Genomic DNA, 20,062 nt, shown 5'->3' on the forward strand with positions numbered 1-20,062 from the left:
GTGAAGCACTAATAAAAACTATAGGCTGCCTAACATGTTTCCAATAGCAGTCACTTTGTGCAGCATTGGACTGATCACTACCTCTCCAGCATTGTCTGGAATCTATCTCTTTGTGGGATTCCTCTTTGTCAAAAGACTCTTCTGTGCACTTTATCATTTTAACATACTGTATAAGCTCATCTGCCCTACATTATTATTATTTTTTTATTAACATATTTCTAGTTTCTATTTACATATAATTAAACTGTATGTAGAGCCTGAGAGTAACGTAATTTCAATTCTCTCTGTATGTATGTACTGTACATGTGGCAGAACTGACAATAAAACTGACTTTGACTTTTGAACATGTTGTCACTAAACTTAATGAAACTCAGTTATATGTTTTGACAATCACAATACACAATGTTTTTTACAACCCCCAAACCTCAATAATTCTCACCCCAAACTCAAAAGTTGGCCCTGAATAGATTCTGCACTACCTATCAAGTCAATCCCTGAATATTAATTTAATTTCAAAACAGTTTTAACTAGATCATATTCATTAATGTTAATACAAACCTCATATCAACAGAAACTTGTGAAAAGTTACGATAAATTATGAAAAAGTATATACTTTTTCATAATTTATCATACCTTTTGACAAGTTTCTGTTGAATAAACTAATTTGTTTCTTTGTATACACTAAAAGTTTTAGTTTTTGGTTTAAATTAACTTTTAAAGCAACACTTTAAGGTAAGCCAACAAATCATTTTACAGTGTGATTGTGTCTTTGATAATTTCTGTGCATGATGTTAATTTAATGCCACATGCACTATAAAATATTTGTGTTTTCGCTAAAGGAAAACAACACTCAAAAAATTGTGTTGGATTTACTTAATGTCTTTATGTCAAAAGGTTACACCTGGTTTATGTCGAATTTAATGAACATTGTTTTTTACAAGTTTTTTTACGTAAGGTTAATTCGATGCCATTTAGTTAAATCAGGTTAACATTATTAATTTTGTCCAAAACTATTATGTTCACTTAATCTAGTAATCAAGTAATCCAGTTTTATTACTAATTTACAAATGTTATTTTACAAGAAAATCTTTTACAAAATCGTATTGGCTAGCCAGAAGATGGTTTTATTACACACATGGAATGCCCAAAGTAGTTGTTTTTATTAGTTAATTGATATTAGCAGGTCCTCACCCCAAGCACATGCGCTACACTTCACCACAATGGTAACCTCCAAAAACACTAACATAACACAAACTTTTAAATACCAACATAACTGAACATTAAACATTAAAAAGTCTCCCCATCTTGATAAAAATGCATAAAATAGCACTTTATCTAAACATTTACTCTCCGAATTCAGCCTCTTAGCAAAGCATGAAGTGAAAATCCTGTTTGTTTGGGTCACCTGACTGAAACAAAATTTGAAAATAAAAACAAGTTATGTCAAAGAGTAACGGTTTTAAGTCAATATAACCTGAAGCAATTACATTTGAACCAAAAACCTGATATAATGGTGTTAAATAGAGATGAATTGCTTAAATAAAGTGAACAGCATCATACAATCTTTTTTTAAATTTTTAAAAATGTTATTTTTTTAGTGAAAATGGTGAGGGGTGAGCGCAAAACTGTACTTCAAAAGGGAAACGTTTTAGGGTTTTGTATAACTCCTGTATCACATTATGTAAATGTGAAAGTTGAGAAGTCCTTAGAGCACTGGAAAGTATGTTTTTTTTTTTTTTAATGCAGGTGATTTTATTTTTAGTAGTAAGTGTAGGTCAGTGTGATTATTAATAGAGTGGTGATATAGACTTGCTCAGCTATAAATGTGGTTATTGCCCAAAAATGTATTGGTTTGAAACTGTTTAAAAGCCTTAAGAAACAAACATTGAACTACAATGTTCTTTCCCCTGAAAAATGCCTCTTCAGAAAATTAGTAATAAAAGGCAAAATTCATATAGATTAATTTATAATCACTATGAACTTTCTAAAGCATTCATTTAGTCTGGCAGACATATTTGTGTCCCTGAACCACAAAACTAGTCATAAGTGGCACGGGTGTATGTGTGGCAGTAGACAACAATACATGGGTCAAAATTATTAATATTCTTTTATGCCAAAAATCATTAGGATATTAAGTAAAGACTATGTTCCATAAAGATATTTTCTTACTATATATTATATTATTTTTATATAAAAAAGAAAACACACACACACTCATGTTTTCTCTCCCCCCCCCCCCCCCACCCGCGCTTTTATTTGTATTTTTGGCTAGCATTAACAGTATCAAAACAAACATTTACTGTTGTGTTTCCACTTCTAACAATGCTTGAGGACATATTTGCACAACTTGCAAATAAAAAAATCCCTTAATGCCAAACATGTGAAGTGACATGAAAACTTAACCTCACAACTCTACAGATATAGAATATATAGTAATTATATATCACTAATGCACATTTGACTAAAGTCACATCATTTTTCAATGGTTTTTAATAAGCATATTTGGGATTAAATCTTAAAGCATGAGTAATGCAAACAATTCTTAAAATGCATGGTTATGTTAATTTGTCATGATCTCAAAGACGTTCATATGAGAAGAGAAACATAATCCTGACTGACCACCTGTACGGCTCTAGCTGTATCACATGACGCAGGTCTTTAACTTACCAGCACCAGGAGCAAACTGACAGGAAGGGTCTTCATGTTGAAGCAGATCGTAAAGCAGTCCAGTGTGACTGAGTCTGAGCTTCCCTCTTTCTCATTGAGAAATAGTATTTCAGGCTCCAAATATAGCCGAGGCTAGAGGGGAGGGGATATTCAAATCTGGGTGTGCAAGAACTGGGTCAGTGTTATTTTAGTATATTTCAAATATATATATATATATATATATATATATATATATATATATATATATATATATATATATATATATATATATATATGAAAGCTTTAGCATAAGTTCTGCCAGGAAGACTTAATTGTTACGTCACTTTAACTTCTATCTATCCAATCACATTCTAATACTCGGGTATAAAAGATCGGTACTTACTCATGTTTGAGTTCGCAGATGCTGACGCTCCAATTCAGTTGCACGCGTCACTTGCCGACAATGTCTAAAGACACGCAATTCGTCTGCGACTACTCTGACTCTGACGATGACTTCGTCTCACCTTCTCCTCCTGCTGCACGTCGCAGCTCTCTGATTCAGAGCCGTACCTCTCCATGGGCCCACAGGTCATCTGAGGATATAATTAAAGCTCTCGAGGAAGCCGGCATACCGGTTAGTCAAGGCCTCTCCAGAGAAGATCTATACCTCCTGGCCCAGAACACTTTTGGTATTCCATTAGTGTCCATCGCTTCAAAAGCCTCAACTTCGGCAGCCCAACCCAAACCAACCGGAAAGAAAAGGTCCGCTAAATCATCTTCACCTCACCCAGAAAAAAGATCAGCAATACCTGCTCGGCTACCATCTTCTCCACAAAGAGCCGAACCATCAAACACGAATGATCAGCTCCTTTCTGCTGTCCAAAGCCTCGCTCAAACAGTTAAAGGATTGGAGTCCAAGATGTCGGCGTTCGAACATCGTTTCTCACACCACAATCTCAGCTCAGACCCGGCCACGACTTCATCGGCGATTCCGCAGCTGCATTCCTTCTCCTTCGGATCAAGTAACCCCTCGAACGAGCCTTCCACATCTTCTACCATGCCTACTCCTCTACACTCGATTCAGACGCCTTTCCAAGACGTTCAGGCACCACTATCTTCTCCAATCTTCAACCTCTCTACAGCGGCTCCCGCTCAAAATTTCGGTAGGCGTTTCGTTTCGGCAGCTGCCGTAACTGTGTCTCCTCACCTAAGAAATAACATCATCCAAGGTAAGGATGTTAATCTGGCTTCTTTACTACTCCCTTCACCTGCTGCCGACAGAAAGATGGTGGATTGTGGGGACGTGGCAGTGTTTCTTAAAACCTCCGATCCTCGTCTGCAACGCAATCTTTCATTTGGTGAATTCGTTATTGCGTTCGGCATTTACAGAGACATTTTGTGCCAAAGTTTTCCAGAGAGAAGGGAAGAGCTAGATCTCTACTTATCTATGATTGCGGATTTCAGCCAACGATACGGAGGCACGTTGTTTTACGAGTACCACAAGTCACTTTCCGCTAAATCCGCGTCATTTATCGCACTCTTCAATTCAAGGATTGACTGGTCAGTTACAGACACGGAACTGCTCATCCGTCATTTCGGCGGCCAAAAAATCTTGGCATGCGCTATTTGCAGCGCTCACGGGCATTCGGCCGCACTTTGCCCCAAAGCATTTGGAAACAAAGACCCGGCTGCTGTCCATAGTGCTGAAAAAGTAAGGCCCTCTTCGGACAGCAGAGGTCGCCATACCACAAATTTCAATGGTTTTCCTATTTGTTCTCGTTTCAATGAATCTGTTTGTGTATACCCTAACTGTAAATTTCTTCACATCTGTAGTTCTTGCAAGGATCCACACCCGAAATCCGTCTGCCCACGCCGGTACAAACCTGCAGCCTTAGGGAAAGCCCACAATCAGAGAAAATTCTGAATAGTCACCTATCTACTCCTATCAACATCCCTAACCTTTCAAATTACCTTTTTTCTCACCCCGATCCGGTTTTTGTGGATTATTTAATCACTGGCTTGTCTCAAGGGTTTCGGGTAGGAGTTCTTTCACACCTTTCTGGCTCTTTCGTTGCAAAAAATTTTCAGTCAGCCAGAAATGAACCCGACGTGGTTGCAGCACTACTAGAAAAAGAAGTCAATAAAGGATATGTCATCTGCCTTTTTTCTTCTCCTCCTTTCTCTCCCTTTCGGGTTAATTCTATCGGCATTGCAACGCGCAAATATTCTGGCAAAAAACGTCTCATTTTCGATATGTCTTCTCCTCATTCACCCAACATAGCAAGCGTTAATGAATGCATTCCTTTAACTCCTTTCTCTCTACACTATGCCTCGGTTGACAACGCCATCCAGTTAATCAAGTTAGCTGGCCAAGGAGCCTGGTTAGCTAAGGCCGACATCACAGACGCTTTCAAAACCATGCCAATCCACCCTTCTGACTGGCATCTTTTTGGAGTCAAATGGAATTCTAAGTTTTATTTTGCTGTAAGGCTCACATTCGGGTGTAGAAGTAGCCCCCACATATTCAACAGTCTTTCGGAGGCTCTGTGCTGGATCCTGCTGAATGTCTGTAAGCTTCCTTTTGTTCTGCATTTACTTGATGATTTTTTGCTGATTGATTTTCCTAATTCTCAATCTTCCATCCTAGACATACTTAAACAGGTATTTCATGACGTCGGCGTGCCTCTCTCCGCGGAAAAAACAACGGGTCCCTCAACTTTGCTTGAATTTCTAGGCATTTCTCTCGATACGGTAAAAATGCAAGCTTCCCTTCCTCAAGAAAAGCTCGCAAGGATCAGATCCTTTTTGGAAAGTTTTTCCTCATTACGTGTCGTTTCGAAACGTGACATACTTTCCATACTCGGTCACCTCAATTTTGCCATGAGTATAATTCCGCAAGGAAGGGCTTTCATTTCTCGTTTGCTAACATTGGCTCATTCTACGCCTAACCTAAGCGATTCGCTTCATTTAGACGAAGGATGCATGTCCGATATAAAATTTTGGACTCAGTTATTAAACGATTGGAACGGTATTTCTTTTTTTTATAACGATGCGTTTGAATCATCTACAGACCTACACCTTTTTACCGACGCTGCACCATCCATTGGATTTGGGGGATTCTTTCAAGGACAATGGTTCGCAGAGAAATGGCCAATCGCATTTCCCGCGTATAGCCCTGGCTCCGTTTCTTCCGCGCTCCACAAGCTTTATCCTATAGTCATAGCCAGCGTAATTTGGGGTCCAAAATGGTCAAGGAAACGTATCATGATGTTCTGTGATAACGAAGCCGTCGTCGCCATCATCAATAAAGGCAGATCATCTTGCTCAACGATCATGCCTTTCGTTAGACGCCTAATCTGGCTATCAGTCGTCCATAATTTTATCATTAAAGCGGTTCACATACCCGGACACTCTAACGTCATTGCTGATGCTCTATCCCGTTTTCGTTTTCAGACGGCTTTGCCCTTCAGCCAGCATGGATCCCACACCTTGCCCGCCCCAATCAGCAGCAATGTTAAATTAGACGACTTGGTCAGATCAGCCAGACATTATATGTCTAAAGGAGTAGCTCCTTCTACCTATAAAGCTTACACTTCTTCTTGGTCTTCTTTTTTAATGTTCTGCTTTTCCTTTCAGATCCCTATATTTCCCATTCTGATTTCAACTGTCTGCTCCTTTCTTACCTTTAATTTCGAACAACGGAATCTTAAACCTGCTTCAATTCGGAGATTACTTGCAGGAATTCAGTTTTATGCCAAATATTTTAATCCCGATTTTCCAAGTCTTTTCTCTGCTACTTCCATCCGGCTTTTGCTTAAAGGCATTACTAAATCCACTAGTATTTCTCCAGACAAACGGTTGCCTTTCACTTTACCCTTATTGCAAAGATTAATTACTTCCATCCGCAACGGGCTATTTTGCACATATAACAATATTTTACTAGAAGCGGTGTTTCTAACTGCTTTCTACAGGTTCATGCGTCCGGGGGAATTTACTTCAGCAGCCAATCATTTCAATCCTGCCTACGGTCTTTCCTTCTCTGATTTACGCTTTTCACCTAAATTCTTTACGCTGTTTCTCAAGCACTCTAAAACAGATTCTGAAGGTTCTGGAGTCACACTAACAATTTCTAAAATTGGCAACAATTTCTGCCCCTTCTCATCCATGCTTAAATTTCTTAAAGTTCGTCAAAGGTCCTCAGATAATTCCCCTCTATTTATCCTACTTAACGGAGCACCCCTTTCTAAAGGCTGGTTTAGGAATCACCTAGTTTCTGTCCTCAAAAGTTGTAGCCTACCTCCCTCCCAGTACACCGGTCATTCCTTCAGGATTGGGGCAGCCACTTCAGCAGCCGAACGGGGCATTTTCACCGCAGCCATCAAGATCCTGGGCAGATGGTCTTCTTCTGCATTCGAGTCTTACATAAGACCAGATTCTAAAATCATCCTCGAAGCTCAGCAAGCGCTCCAGTAATGGTTCAGGTAATTCTCTTTACAAATACTGGTGGTGGTGCGGCCCTGCGGCCTTGTCTCTGTGGTCTAACTGACCGTGTGGCCTTACGGCCTTGTCTATGTGGTCTAACTGACCGTGTAGCCTTACGGCCTTGTCTATGTGGTCTAACTGACCGTGTGGCCCTGCGGCCTTGTCTATGTGATCTAACTGATCATGTGGCCCTGCGGCCTCGTCTATGTGGTCTAACAGACCGTGTGGCCCTGCGGCCTCGTCTATGTGGTCTAACTGACCGTGTGTCCCTGCGGCCCCGTCTATGTGGTCGAAATGACCGTGTGGCCGTGCGGCCTCGTCTATGTGGTCTAACTGACCGTGTGGCCCTGCGGCCTCGTCTATGTGGTCTAACTGACCGTGTGGCCCTGCGGCCATGTCTCCGTGTGGCCCTGCGGCCCTGTCTCCGTGTGGCCCTGCGGCCCTGTCTCCGTGTGGCCCTGCGGCCCTGTCTCCGTGTGGCCCTGCGGCCCTGTCTCCGTGTGGCCCTGCGGCCATGTCTCCGTGTGGCCCTGCAGCCATGTCTCCGTGTGGCCCTGCGGCCTTGTCTCTGTAGTTTAAGGGCCAAAAACGTTTACAATTACGCAGCAGCAGCAGATATCAATTGCTCATGTGTAGTGCCCATCTACAAAATGTAATTTGTCCTGCTTCACATGTTAACTCTTGTTCTTCTTCTCTATAGGATCTCCAGGACACAAGACCGGTGGGTCTACTTTATTTACTGTTTTGGGGTATAGGCTCCGTCCGGGTGGAAGCATTCTTCCACCTCATTTTTGGGGGTCGGCTGCGCCTCTGCCTTCATCTTCAGGCAGGATATGCAGAGTCCATACCCTCTGATTGCGAGCTACGGACGGGGCCTATGCCAAAGTACTTTATTGCTTGCTGGGTTGTTAATAAATGGATTATTGTCACAGTATCTATTCTCCCGAGTCTTTCTGGCAGAAATGAAAGCTTTAGCATAAGTTCTGCCAGGAAGACTTAATTGTTACGTCACTTTAACTTCTATCTATCCAATCACATTCTAATACTCGGGTATAAAAGATCAGTACTTACTCATGTTTGAGTTCGCAGATGCTGACGCTCCAATTCACCGCCATCCTCCCCACCACCTCCAAGTCAAATCCTTCCCTACTCCACCCCACCACCACCAGGATGGTCCCTTCCATACCTCACTGGGGGGTCGGCTGCGCCTCTGCCTTCATCTTCAGGCAGGATATGCAGAGTCCATACCCTCTGATTGCGAGCTACGGACGGGGCCTATGCCAAAGTACTTTATTGCTTGCTGGGTTGTTAATAAATGGATTATTGTCACAGTATCTATTCTCCCGAGTCTTTCTGGCAGAAATATATATATATATATATATATATATATATATATATATATATATATATATATATATATATATATATATATATATATATATATATATATATATTTTTTTTTTTTTTACAACCATAAGGATGTCTATGGGGAGGTCCTTATGGTTGATATTCTGCCACAATTGCTTGATCTTGGCTCGACCTGTATAGGGCATCAGGTAAAAAGTTCATTCTCCCTTTCTTATTCTGAACCTAGAATTGGAATCGTTGTAGCCTCAAGGTCCATCTGGTGAGTCTGGATGTAGTTTTTGGAGCGTTAAAGGCCCACGACAGTGCTGCATAGTCAGTATATACTACAAATTAAGTCAAGTCAAGTCAACTTTATTTATATAGCGCTTTTTACAATGCCCATCGTTTCAGCTTCACAGTGTTAACAGGAAAATAATGCTGTAATCGGCTGTACAGCCACTCTGGAGAAAACGGTGATGTCATCAGCTCATTCAATTGTCATATAGTATAAAGTGTGTTACAAATAAAAAATATTAACTGTAATTTAGTTAATATAGTTTATTTAGTTTAGTATTACATTTATTTGGATATTTTTAAAACTTTAATGTCTCCAACTGAGCAAGCCAAGCCAAAGGCGACAGTGGCAAGGACCCAAAACTCCACAGGTGGCATAATGGAGAGAAATAAACTAAAGTGGACCCCCTCCATGTATTGGTGCCATTTCAGTAGCAGGCCTAAAAACATCTGCAATGAAGGAAGAGCATGTGAAAAGGGATAGTTGATAATAACAGCTGTCTTTTCTGGATCCACTTCCACCCCATTTTCTGCGACCACGTGGCTCAAGAATCTTAGCTCTTTCTTGAGAAAGTGGCAATTCTTCAAGTTGGTGCTGTGGAGTCTAAAAAAGCCCATTTCAAGATCATGGAGATGCTGCTGTTTAGATGGAGAATATACAATAATATTATAATTGTACACAAAACAGATCCTGCCTCTCAACTCTCTCAACTTCAAAAGCCTCTGGAAAGTAGCTCCTGTGTTTTTCAATCCAAGGGGCATAGTCAAAAAATGGTATACGCCAAAGGGGGGATGATAGACGTCTTTTCCCAACTACCCCTTTTTATTTCCACTTGCCAGTACCCTGATTTCAAATCCAGTGCGCTGAAATATTGTGCTCCATGCATCGATTCTAGAATATCATGGATGAGGGGCATAGGATACGCATCTTGAGGTGTTTGACATTTAAACGCCTGTAGTCAACACAGAACCATAGGCTTTGATCAGGTTTAGGCACGAATACAAATGGGGTTGCCCAAGGAGATTGTAAGGGCTTAACGATGCCATCGTGGAGCAGCCTTTGAATCTCTTTTTAAATGATTACCTTGTTTAGCGATGTATCTCATAGCTAACAAAGGTAATAATTTAAAAAGAGAGGCTGGTGGGTGGTCAGATTTGTCCTTCCCAGCTTGTCGGAACCGACAGAAAGCCATGCATGCAAGAGCTGTTGCATTACCTGAGGATACTTCTGTATCATATCATAGTTTAATGATGATTCCACAGCAGTTAATTATTCAGGCTCTCCAGACTCTAGGGTTAAAGCCATACACGTTGATAACCTGTTCCTCCGTCTGGCTCTATAATTGTCCCCCAAGTGGCTGGCAGAGAAATGGAAACACAGTCATGCATCCATTGATACACAGTTCATAACTGTTCTTTCACATATAATCATGCTCCAGTTTTACTTAAAAACAAAATCCATGCCTAAAACAAGGGGAAAAGCAAGCTGTTTGTCTGCCATCATATACGTCTCAACTCTCCACATCATCCCATGCCACTCGTAATATGAACTTTGCCTTCTGAGGTTTGTGCCTTCTCATCAGACAGCATGTCCAAACAATGCAGATGAAAGAAATTGTGCAAATCCAGAAAGTGAGTCCGAGGGCATAGAAAGAGCTGAGCGTGCTAGATTTGACTGTGTTGATCGATGAGAAAACATGAATGCAAGGTCGTGAAAGGCACATTGAAAGAAAGAGCAAAGAAATGAAAGACATTCAAAAACTTTTATTTTGTGTTCGAAGAAACTTTGTGAATGTTAAAGATTGATTTGTCAATAATAAATACATACATAGATTTACAGACAAGCACAGGCATATGAAAAGATGGCCGAGGAGATTCATACAGGCAATTCCCCAGATTTAAATGATTTAGACACGGCCCGAGAGCACGGGGTGAATGTACATAAGCGACAAGCGCGCGTTACAGTAAAATACAATCGCAAACAGCTTCAGAAAAGGCTGGACGTGGAGAAATGGATCGACGAAGGGCTTGAAAGGCTGTACGAGGGCAAGGACATGCCAGAGGAAGTGAACATTGATGATTTGTTGGCTCTCCCAAGTGATGAAGAGTGAACACACAAACTACAGGTTATTCTGCAAACCTGCACTAGCAACACTGAGGCCTTCATTGCTGAGCAGTTGCAAAAGCTGCATGGTCTCCACAAACAGGAAGAGTTGCAGAATGAAGGAATTGAACATCCCTGTCTCCACACTTACCCACATCACCACGGCAACATCCATCATCACAGAGGCAACCATCAACATCCAACACATCAGACACTTTGATTGTATCTGGTCCGGATTATTACGCTCCCTAACACATTCAGGACACACGCACAAATTTCAGTATCCAACTATAAATATATGCCACAGCAATAATTTATTGCCATGGTTCTTTGTTGCTTGTTGACCGGTTATGTTTGAACTACACTGTAAAAAAATTGTGGTGGTTTTTGTTTGTTTAACTTAAAAAAGTAAGTAACCTGGTTGCCTTAAAATTTTGAGTTTATTGAAATTAAAAATTTGAGTTGATACAATGAAGGAAATTTGTTTAATAAATAGAAACTCAAAATATTTTTGTATCTCAACCACATAAAAAATTTGATAAATCATGAAAAAAGCACTATTTGGCATGTTTCACTGCGTCACCACAAATAAAACACACACAATTACCCAATATGCTTACAAAATCTTTTAATAAAGGTTGTCAAATCTCAAAAAAATTTCATTGTATTAAAGGTGCACTATGTAGTATTTTTGCAGTAAAATATCCAAAAACCACTAGGCCAGTGTTATATATTTTGTTCAGTTGAGTACCTACAATATCCCAGATGTTTCCAACTATTTGTAAATTGTGAGAAAATTGCTATTTTAACTAAGGACAGGGACGTTGCAGCATTGCATTTGAGAGAGTCGCCTGTCAATCGCGTCATATCTGCGTTATCCTCGGTTTCGGCTTTTATTTGGCAGGAGCGCTTTACTCTTAGCAGTGTGAAGAACTGAACGCACGGAGTAACGTCATAACATCGTTTTAAACACACTTAAATGTATCTAATATGATAAACAGAGCTCCATTACCTCAAAATCATAACCGGAAGAGCGGATCTGTGCAGGCGCCCGGCAAATGAGTCCCGTCCCGTCATAATAAAAGTCCCGGTATTCGCAAGGCGGGTATTTGTTTAACAATCGCTCCAGCAGCTTTGCTCAGGGTTATAACACTCGGTCCTGCTCTGCTTTAGACTACAGTAACGTTAATAACTGCATGCATGAATGTGATTTCTGCCCGAGTCCTATTTTTCACCGGCTGTGATGAGAAGACCACATCTCCCAAGATGCTGCGCTCACACTTTGCGTCATCAAACTACGCATTTGTTTTGCATAGGAGCCCTCCAGTGGACAAAAGCTGCATAGTGCACCTTTAACTCAAAATTTTAATTTCAATGAACTCAAAATTTTAAGGCAACCAGGTAACTTTTTTTCTAAAAAATGTTTTACAGTGGTATGCATGACAAATGCTAATTCACAATAATATACTAACACATGATAACAAACAGGAAAGTACCAAATTTGAGCAGTCGTTTGACATCAAGTTTAAATGTGTTTATGAAACTTGTAGACTTCATAAAATAAACATTTAAGAAAGTAAAAATTATTTGATTTGGTGTGTAGTGTTAATGGAAGGTAAACGGGAGCATCATATTGATATTAGGTGTGCTATAATGTATTGTCCACCAGAGGGAGAAGTAATACAGAAGCAGAGATGTCCACTTTTCTCTGCATTTATATACAGACTAAACAACTAGATCTAAATGACATTAAGGCAGGTATTAATGGGGGTGGCTTTTGTTCATGTCTGTGTTTTTAATTCTACAGCTCAGTACAAAATAATGTAAAAGATTTATGTTTTTTTAATATGCTAAAATGTCTGTGAAAAGTCTAAAGATTCTTAGGTATCCAGTTTATATTAGAATGTTCTAGTACTGCCCTTTTGACTCCAAGGCCTACTTTTTTTCAAAGACAATATTCAAAGGCCCTCCTGTCTAAGCTGATATGTAACTCTGGTACTTCTGTTGTAATAAAAACTAACTGAAATAAAAAAAAAAATAATAAATACATACTGAGGAGTTGGCAGAGAACACTTTTCATACACAGTAATCTGTCTGCTGGATCTTATGGAAGATATAAGTTCATTACTTTTTTCCATTTGTTTGTATATTTTTATTTATTTATGTTTGATTTAATAAAGTTATCTGATGTTTTCATGTTCAACTTTAAAAGCCAGAGTATTTAATATTTTCATACAGAGACAGTATAGGTGACTGTATAGGGTATTACAAACTGAATAAATGTGTTATTATATGAAAATGTATATATACATCATATATATGTAATTACATTAAATAACGTTAGTTGTTGAATTTTGTGTGTGTATGTGAATTACCTGTAACATGTAACATTCATGTATTATATTACAGTCAAATACATGAAAGTTCACTTGTATTCACACAGACTTTTTTAATTGGTTCAAAAAACTCATTACCAAAAAAAGTCAAACACGATAAAAGATCCCAAAACATTGGTTGTTCTCGCTCACATGTTCGTGTGGTTTTCTGTGCATGGCAACTCCTGGATTGCATTCTGTTATTGTCATGACGGAACACTTGAACATTCCATGATGTCACAATGAACAATGTCTGCACATGTACAGAGTTCAAATAATTTTTATTCCAGTTGTTTTTTGGCTAGTATATCGACAATCTGACTTGTATCTTGATAGCAGCAAACATATTATGGGAATAATACAAATAATGCGCAAAGTAATGCCAATGTGCTGCTGGGTAAGTAGCCTACCTGACCAAAATCACCAAGTATTCATAGCTAATTAATAAATCTTTATAACTGATTGAAGAAATATACAGATCATTTTTTGCATACTTTATTAAAGAAAATGTATAATTTGCATATTTTAGGAACATGAATTAATTTTTAGATACATTTAACTCTCATTACTGTAATACATGTTTGAGCATTAACCTGTACAGACACATTTAAAGCTTAGACATAATTCCTCATAACAAATGCGACAATTATGTATAAATACTTTAAATTTTAAATGTTATCAAAACAGTGCAATGTGAAAGAAAATTGAAATGGTCATAAACACAGGCCTCCTTTTCTTCACGCAAAATTTGATTCCTTCATTTCTTTATTTTGGGTGAAATGTGTCTTTGGTTACTATTATTATTGTAAGTTTCTTCTTTCTGCTTTTGGATCACATAGCCTACTAGACGTCTGTTTTTGCTTTCAGCTGCTCTCCTTTCTTTGCAGGCTAATATTGATGTTTCAGATCCAGCACTCAAGCCAAAGTCTGTGTTTGGCGTCTCCCTTCAAAAACTGAAGGTCGCGGGACATATGCGGCAGGGCGTTCCTGTGGTGCTCATGCAGATGGTGGAGTTTTTGGACCAATATGGTAGGAGGTGTGAGTGTTGTTGGAAGTGCTCCTCTTTATAAATCAAATGTACGTTGAGATTATGTGCCTAATTTGTATTTGAGGTCTCCATCAGCGTGAATTGTTCCGTGCCAGCGGTTCAGAGGCGCGACGCGATGCGTTGAGGAAAAGTCTGAACCGCGGCGAGGTTCAGGCTTTTGGCAGCGATGATGTCCATGCCGTGGCCTCTTTGCTGATTCTCTTCCTGAGGAAACTGCCCCATGGACTCATCCCAGTCAAGGACACCAAGCGGCTCTTGAGAGTCTATACGAGTACGTCCACATTCGAGAGTATTCTCATTTCAAGGTTTCTGCGAATCAGACCAAATCTGTTTTGAGCCTCTGTCTATCCTGCAGAAACCAAAGGGAAGGTTTTGAACCTCCAGCGTGCAAAGAAAGTCCTGTTCAGTTACGCACCTGAAACCTTCAACATCCTGTCCCTGCTCATCCACTTCCTGTCCCGGGTCGCTGCCCAATGTCATGCCAACCACATGCCATCAGAGGACTTGTCAGAAGTTTTTGGACCCTGCATATTTCGGTGAGTCTTTGTTTTATTATGCTGTTTTGTCATAGCATTATTCAATTTGTTGACATAATTTCCACTAAAACAGTTACACAGGGTAGGACATATCGAATAGCTCCTCTACTTTTTAAAATATGTCAATATTATGTGCCATTCACCATGTAGAAAATAGTAAATTTGTGGACAAGTGACCGATTTCAGCCACAGCTTCAGCGTTTATTTAGGGGGTGGGACCCTGTAGTTTCTAGAGCGCATTTGATTGGACAGAAAATTTGATGAGAGTGCAGTGATGCCATCAAAATCACTGATCCATATTGGAGGAAGTGTGATACTGTAAGTTTTGAATGCTGTTATCTTCTGGCATTGCAGTCGGTTTAGTATCATGGCATAAACTGCTTTGGTAAACTATAAACTGGTTTGGTATATCAACACAAAATCCATACCTTTTTGCTGGCATGGTCTGAAGATGATCTGACTTGATTTGATGAAAATCAGACAAACGTTCTAGGAGCGAAAAAGCCAAAAAGAAAATTAAAATGAGGACAGGAAGTTAGGCCGACTATGGCAAAATTTCCATCTATGTTCTCAGCATGATCCAATGAATCTATTAACATTAATATGCGTTTCATTAAATTAGCCACAATGATTTAAAAGTTATTAGCATTTTTCAAATGTTGTTATAATTTGACCACAAGGTGTCACTTTTTTCTAGTAATTTCAAAGCCTTAAAGGACAACTCCGGTGAAACATGAACCTAGGGGTAATTAACAGATGGTTACAGAGTAGATCGTTCTCTGGGATGCGTTTTCATGAAAATCGAATGTAAAGAGTTTTATCTTTAAAAACAGATTAGATTATAACGCTTGCCTATGGGGCAAAGGGTAAGTGAAATTAAATCACTAGTTAATATAACTAACAAGGCTCAAAATAGCCTCACACTAACACGGTAGCGTAATGAGGGTCCTATGCAAACCGAAGTCGAGCCACGAACGCTGTGCTAAGTGATGAACTGTGTGTTGGAATCTCATATGGGCCGTTGTTTCCAGAAGAAAGCACTGAAAGCGACAGAGAAAATAAATAAATAAAAATGTCCATGTAATTAGATTTCACTATCGACCAGCTCACTTAGAACAGCGTTCGTGGCTCGACTCGTCGAGACGGTTTTCCAAGATGGCTGCTGTCTTTAAACGTGTAGCCTAATGTACTGTCTTTATAAAGTATCTTCTTATTAAACTGTTTGTACTCTTACAAAGTTCTCAATACTTCGGTTTGCATGTAGGGACCCTTTTTATGCTACCGCGTTAGTGTGAGGCCATATTGTCTGAAGTGAGAAACTGTAAGTTTTGAATGTTTATATCTTCTTAATGCAAATTTTGTCATTGTTTTCGGGCACTCTTATAGATAACAATACAACTAACATATTCATATAAAACCCCCAAAAATGTCTTTTGATTTCATAGACCTTAACATTAGCGAATGCAACAACTAGCTTTAACTTACATATGGGCAGAACAGTGAGTGAATAAAGCAGCAATATGAAATGTGACAATGCAGATCACAGGTACCTGAGAGAATGCATGGAGCTAATATAATGAGATCATAAAGCTTTTATTTATATGCGTTTAAATAAAAAGAATATGATTTAGAAGCATTTTTATTGTTAGTTCATGGTAACTAATGTTTCCAGATGAAACCTTGTTGTAAAGTGTTACCCCATTTTGTGTGGTTGCAGTGTTTCCAACAGCTGCATCAAACTATTGGAACAGGAGCTGTGTACGTTTCTCACACAGCACCTAATAGACAGTGTCACGGTCCTGCTTCCGAACATGTACCCTCCCAAACCTCGCAGCGACACGCTTTCCACAGGGGACTGCGCTCCGGAACCTTCTCCTGCTTCTAGCAGGTCCACAGTGCCGTCCGGTCTGAGTGTGGGTGGAGGAGCCAAAAAGTCAAATTCATCTCTCTCATCCATCAGGTATGTCGATATCAGCAGGCAAGATGTCTTTGCAGGAAGTGAGCCCTTTCTCTCACTTTTAGATTCTATATTTTAGATACTATATGGAATAGATTTATTATAGATTTTATTATTTTGTATCCCAAGACTCATGATTATCTCTCTTCTTTCAGGTCAAAGGCCTGTCACAGAAGGACATGTGTAGGACCATACTGCAAATAAGCACAAACCTTCTTTACACAGGAAAAAAAGACCCCCAGCACATAAAAAAACAAATAAAAAAAAGTTATAATCTGATCAAATCATTAAGGTAACACATTATTTTAAGGTGTCAGTGTTACAGTGTAATTGTGTATACTACAACATGGGAACATTTCACATCTGCCAATTTGAAGTAGGACGGGTTTTCGTGAGATTTCATAAATAAATACTGTGTAATGTGAATCAATTAACTAATAAATTAACAAACAATTAACAAATAATTAACTAATTTGTATCAGACCAACTGCAACAATGAGTAGTTTTAGACTTTAGATGACCAATAGGTGGCACTGTGACCAAATTGATGTGGTGTGGGGTGACTGTAGCCCCGTTTCCATTACAGATTGTCGATTAAAAAACGATTGTGTTTTGATATGTGTAGATCATTGTGATAAATGATCTGTACACAAGTAAAGTGCAATTTGTATATTATAATATGCTGTACTCTAGAAGTGTCGGGCACTTTAAGAACGACCTTCCCCTTGGTGCATGTACTAAATATGCATGGGAGTCATGTGTAGGCTACATGTGATGTTTGGCTGCTGACGAGAACTCTGTTAATAAAATAACATTGCGTTCACATGTGGCAGTCGCTGCATTATTTAATGGGACATCTCATTAGCTAACACCTTTATTTTGTTGTATTGTGTTAGTTTAGCTTAATCATTTGCTTAAGTCTATTGCAGATAATCATGCACAACCTATATGCTTGCAGATGCAGTCAATTTCCTTTTCGAGTGTTTACGGACTGGCTTTAACTGCTCCAATATGGCGGACTGCTTGCGTATAGTGGCCCATAGAAACAGACGCTAACGAGGCATCTTTATGTATATGGGCCTTATGGTTCAAAACTTATCATAAAAATAAGTGCAAATATGGACAGTTGATGGTGCTAGAGGGATTAAGTTAGAGACTGCAAAATTGCTCAGTTAATGTTGAGACTATCTGTGTGCCAAATTTCATAACTTTCCCACAAGATGATATCCAAATCGTTCATCCATACATTTTCCAAACTGCTGGTCCAATATGGCTACAGCGTAATATCATACAGGTATTATTTTTTATTTATTTATTTTTTAAGTGGTTTAATACATACGTAGATAGATACATTCATACATACATACATACATGCTCAAAGGTAGGATCCTACCTTGTATAAGTCTATTTACGTGTAGGCCTACAATAAATATACTTATACAAAGGTAGGATCCTAACATAAGCTATGGTGACAAATCTTTTTTTTTTTTTTTTTTTTTTTTTTAGAATATAATGGTTGTAAACGTGTAGTGTTAAAATGCCAAGTTGAATTAGACTTGGAATTAGAACGGGAACCAAACCTCATTAAAGGTATCAAGTTTTGACTTTACATACACAGTTGTTCCATATTACAGTGTGTTATTAGTAGATTGAGCCAAATGCTTACTGAAATTTTTGTTCTGTCTTTCCAATTGCTCTTGATGTTTAATGTGGCTAGGTCTTCAACAAACTATAGGCCTACTTTAGGACACAATGAGATGCTAAGCTCAAGAATCTCCGTTAGCCTGCCTACCACCTGAGGCCAAAATTGTTGCACTTAGCAACAATCCCAAAAGGCATTAAAATGATGATTACCGTTATTTGCTGGACAATATTTATTGTTGTCTGTAAACCCCATCTTATGTCTTGTAATATAGCAGCACTGAATCAGTTGGATTTTACTGTTAGAATTTTACTGACATAGAATATTGTTAAAAACTGTTTGCTAGATAAAATTCTCTGTGCCAATATCATTAGTCCATTTTTTATAGAAAAAAAGCTATTGATTTGTCTGTGGATATTATTAATTTAAATATTTCTGACAGTCATTTCTTTGGTTTTAGGAGTAGGTATAGGCTATTTCAAGCTTGATAGACTGAGGGAAATGACAATTTGTTGTTTACTGACCCTACAGATTTTCTTCACTTCTCTCAAATATGAAAGGATGCTTGCTTTTGAATATTATATTTTAGTTGAATTTGGCGTACTTCATGAGTTATACATCTTTTCATCTTACTACCGAGCTGCCAGTTTGCTCATTTAAAATATTAAACAGCAACGAACCTTGAATAACCTTTAAATAAGCAGTGAACCTTTGGAATATTCTTCCAAACTAAATTATCTCATGCACAAACTATAGTATATTTACACGCCTGACCAAACAGTGGTTATTATTAAAAGCAAACCTGTACGCACTGAATTGATTGTGATATGAACAATGTATATTCTGAGTGAGTGAGTGAGTGGGTGAGTGAGTGATAGATTCCTGAAGTGGAGTGTGTTTTTATGATGTGAGAACATAAAATCATTACTTCACTGAGTGAAGTAATGATTTTATGTATTATTCTGTTTACGTTTTATGAACTTTTGTATGTAGGGCCTATCTACCTGTCCAGAGACTGCGTTTGGAAATTAGCATGTTTTTGCTATAACCTGGCGCATATCTCTTCTTTTTTAGACTAATGTTTTTTTCTGTGCATAAATTGTCCCTGATCAAATAAAAATACATTTAAATTTAAATGACACCCTTCTGATGCGCTCAGTGTCTGAATTCACTCATTCGTTTTCATTCACTCCTTCAAGTAAACTATATTAGTGGACTATATAGGGAATAGTATTTCAAACACAGCATATTAAATTAAATAAGGCTAATGCCAGAAGGAGCTCTGTGACGCAGTTTTTTCCCTGCATATATTTAGACATATTTAGGCATAAACGAGCTGTTTCTTGACATAAAACTGATAATCCACCCGATGAATTCGATATAAAATGATTTATAAAACGCCATCATCGCCAACTGTGATTGCTCCAACCTGACTAGCGCTGAGAAAAGTAACAGATACCACATTACTACGGCGCTCTAAGCGCGTACATGTGCCGTTTGACCCACCGATTTATTAGACGACCATTAATTGTAACTGAATAATGACACTGAGAAAGTTTAACAGACATTTAACCGAAATGCACCGTGAATTATTCACTGAAAACGCCAGGGCACCAAAGCGCCGCCCACCG

The 20,062-nt window shown here is 38.8% G+C and overlaps 1 protein-coding gene and 1 pseudogene across 1 annotated transcript in view; one reads left to right on the forward strand and one right to left on the reverse strand.

Moving 5' to 3' along the window:
- LOC137079521 (cadherin-like protein 26) overlaps positions 1-2,719 on the reverse strand; it is a 32,755-nt gene extending 30,036 nt beyond the window's left edge. Inside the window, exon 1 of the mRNA XM_067447473.1 lies at positions 2,668-2,719. Within this exon, the coding sequence (XP_067303574.1) occupies positions 2,668-2,703 (36 nt within the window). The 5' untranslated portion in view covers positions 2,704-2,719. The remainder of the gene's footprint in view (positions 1-2,667) is intronic.
- A 7,911-nt stretch (positions 2,720-10,630) lies between these two features.
- LOC137079393 (protein phosphatase 1 regulatory subunit 14A pseudogene) lies at positions 10,631-11,212 on the forward strand (annotated as a pseudogene).
- Positions 11,213-20,062: the final 8,850 nt, after the last annotated feature.

Source organism: Pseudorasbora parva, chromosome 6 (genome assembly GCF_024679245.1).
Source record: "Pseudorasbora parva isolate DD20220531a chromosome 6, ASM2467924v1, whole genome shotgun sequence".
NCBI lineage: Eukaryota > Metazoa > Chordata > Actinopteri > Cypriniformes > Gobionidae > Pseudorasbora > Pseudorasbora parva.